General features: G+C 41.9%; 1 protein-coding gene across 1 annotated transcript in view; it reads right to left on the bottom strand.

The window, feature by feature from the left end:
• The window catches only part of LOC106531692 (dynamin-2), a gene marked incomplete at both ends in the record, with an annotated part of 11,060 nt that overhangs the window by 3,980 nt on the left and 5,848 nt on the right, over nucleotides 1-1,232 (bottom strand). The window contains 3 exon segments of the mRNA XM_014027605.1: nucleotides 461-596; nucleotides 674-816; nucleotides 886-1,046. Coding sequence (XP_013883059.1) covers nucleotides 461-596; nucleotides 674-816; nucleotides 886-1,046 — 440 coding nt within the window.

Here is a 1,232-nt window from a genome sequence, read left to right on the forward strand (position 1 = left end):
TGAAAAATGTCAGTTTTATCCCCTTTTATGAGTTTTTGGCCATTGACTATCTTTAAATCGCTGCTTCCTGGTACAACAGTCGGCTCTGGAAGCGATCGCTTTTTTCTTTTTTTTTTTCTTCTTTTTTTGAAGCGAGTGGTTGAAGCAAATGGAGCATAAGAGCCCCCTGGTGGCTGAAGAAAAAAATCCACATATAAGCCGCACCGGACTATAAGCTGCATGGTTCAAAGTTCAGGGAAAAAGTCGCAGCTTATAGTCTGAAAAATACGGTGTCAAATTGAACTTGTGCTTTAAAATTAGCTTCCATTAATTATTCTATGACATAAGTGTTTTTGAATTTGCGGACCTAAATATTTTCATAAGCGCTTTAGAAATCGTGGAGCTAATTTTTGGATTAGCGCTGCCCACCACTGGAGATACACAACTATCGAACTTTTCACGTATAATCTGACACACCCACCTGAACCAGTTCACGTGGGAAGCGCTCGTGAAAGATTTTATTAATCCTAGCACCGCCCGATAGCTGAACTGTGTCTACTTTGTTTGCAGAACCTTCAATGAACTTCTCAAAGTCAGCAGCCAGGCGCTGAACTGCCCTGCACAACACAAACACACACACTTGGACAAAGACATAAAGTACAGGACAGTAGTACTCTGAGGCAGAAGTACTGACTGCAGCAGGGTCTTGGTCCTGCGTGCAGGGTCGTCTGGATGGAACTGGCTGTAATCCTCAGCCTCTTTCTTTAAGGCCAGAAGCTGGCTCTGCAGGTGACTGCGGAAGGCTGGCAGTGCGTCTCGGATGTGGTTTGTTAGTTGCTGCAAACAAAATACTGTCAGTTTATCCACAAGAAGTGTTTAACGTAAACTCCTGTTTGCATGTGTAACCTGGTTGAGGACTCTTTGTAAATATGGAGTCCCTGTGTTTTCAGCCATGTGCTGGTAGGCTGGGTGGGACAGGAAGAACCGCCTCTCTGACTCCAGAGCTGCCTTAATGTCTTTTTTCTCATCGATGTCCTTCTGACTGCGGTTCACCACGCCCACATAACCTGGAGAGGAAGACAGGGTTCCTACGGTTTAAAGCAAGTTCAATTTAAGACTGTTTAAGACTTTTTAATGATAACTGAAATTAAAGACTTTTTAAGACTTTTTAATGACAACTGAAATTAAATTAAAGACTTTTTAATGCCAACTGAAATTAAATTAAAGACTTTTTAAGACTTTTTAATGACAAC

This window comes from Austrofundulus limnaeus, unplaced genomic scaffold, assembly GCF_001266775.1.
Source record: "Austrofundulus limnaeus strain Quisiro unplaced genomic scaffold, Austrofundulus_limnaeus-1.0 Scaffold665, whole genome shotgun sequence".
NCBI classification, from domain to species: Eukaryota; Metazoa; Chordata; class Actinopteri; order Cyprinodontiformes; family Rivulidae; genus Austrofundulus; species Austrofundulus limnaeus.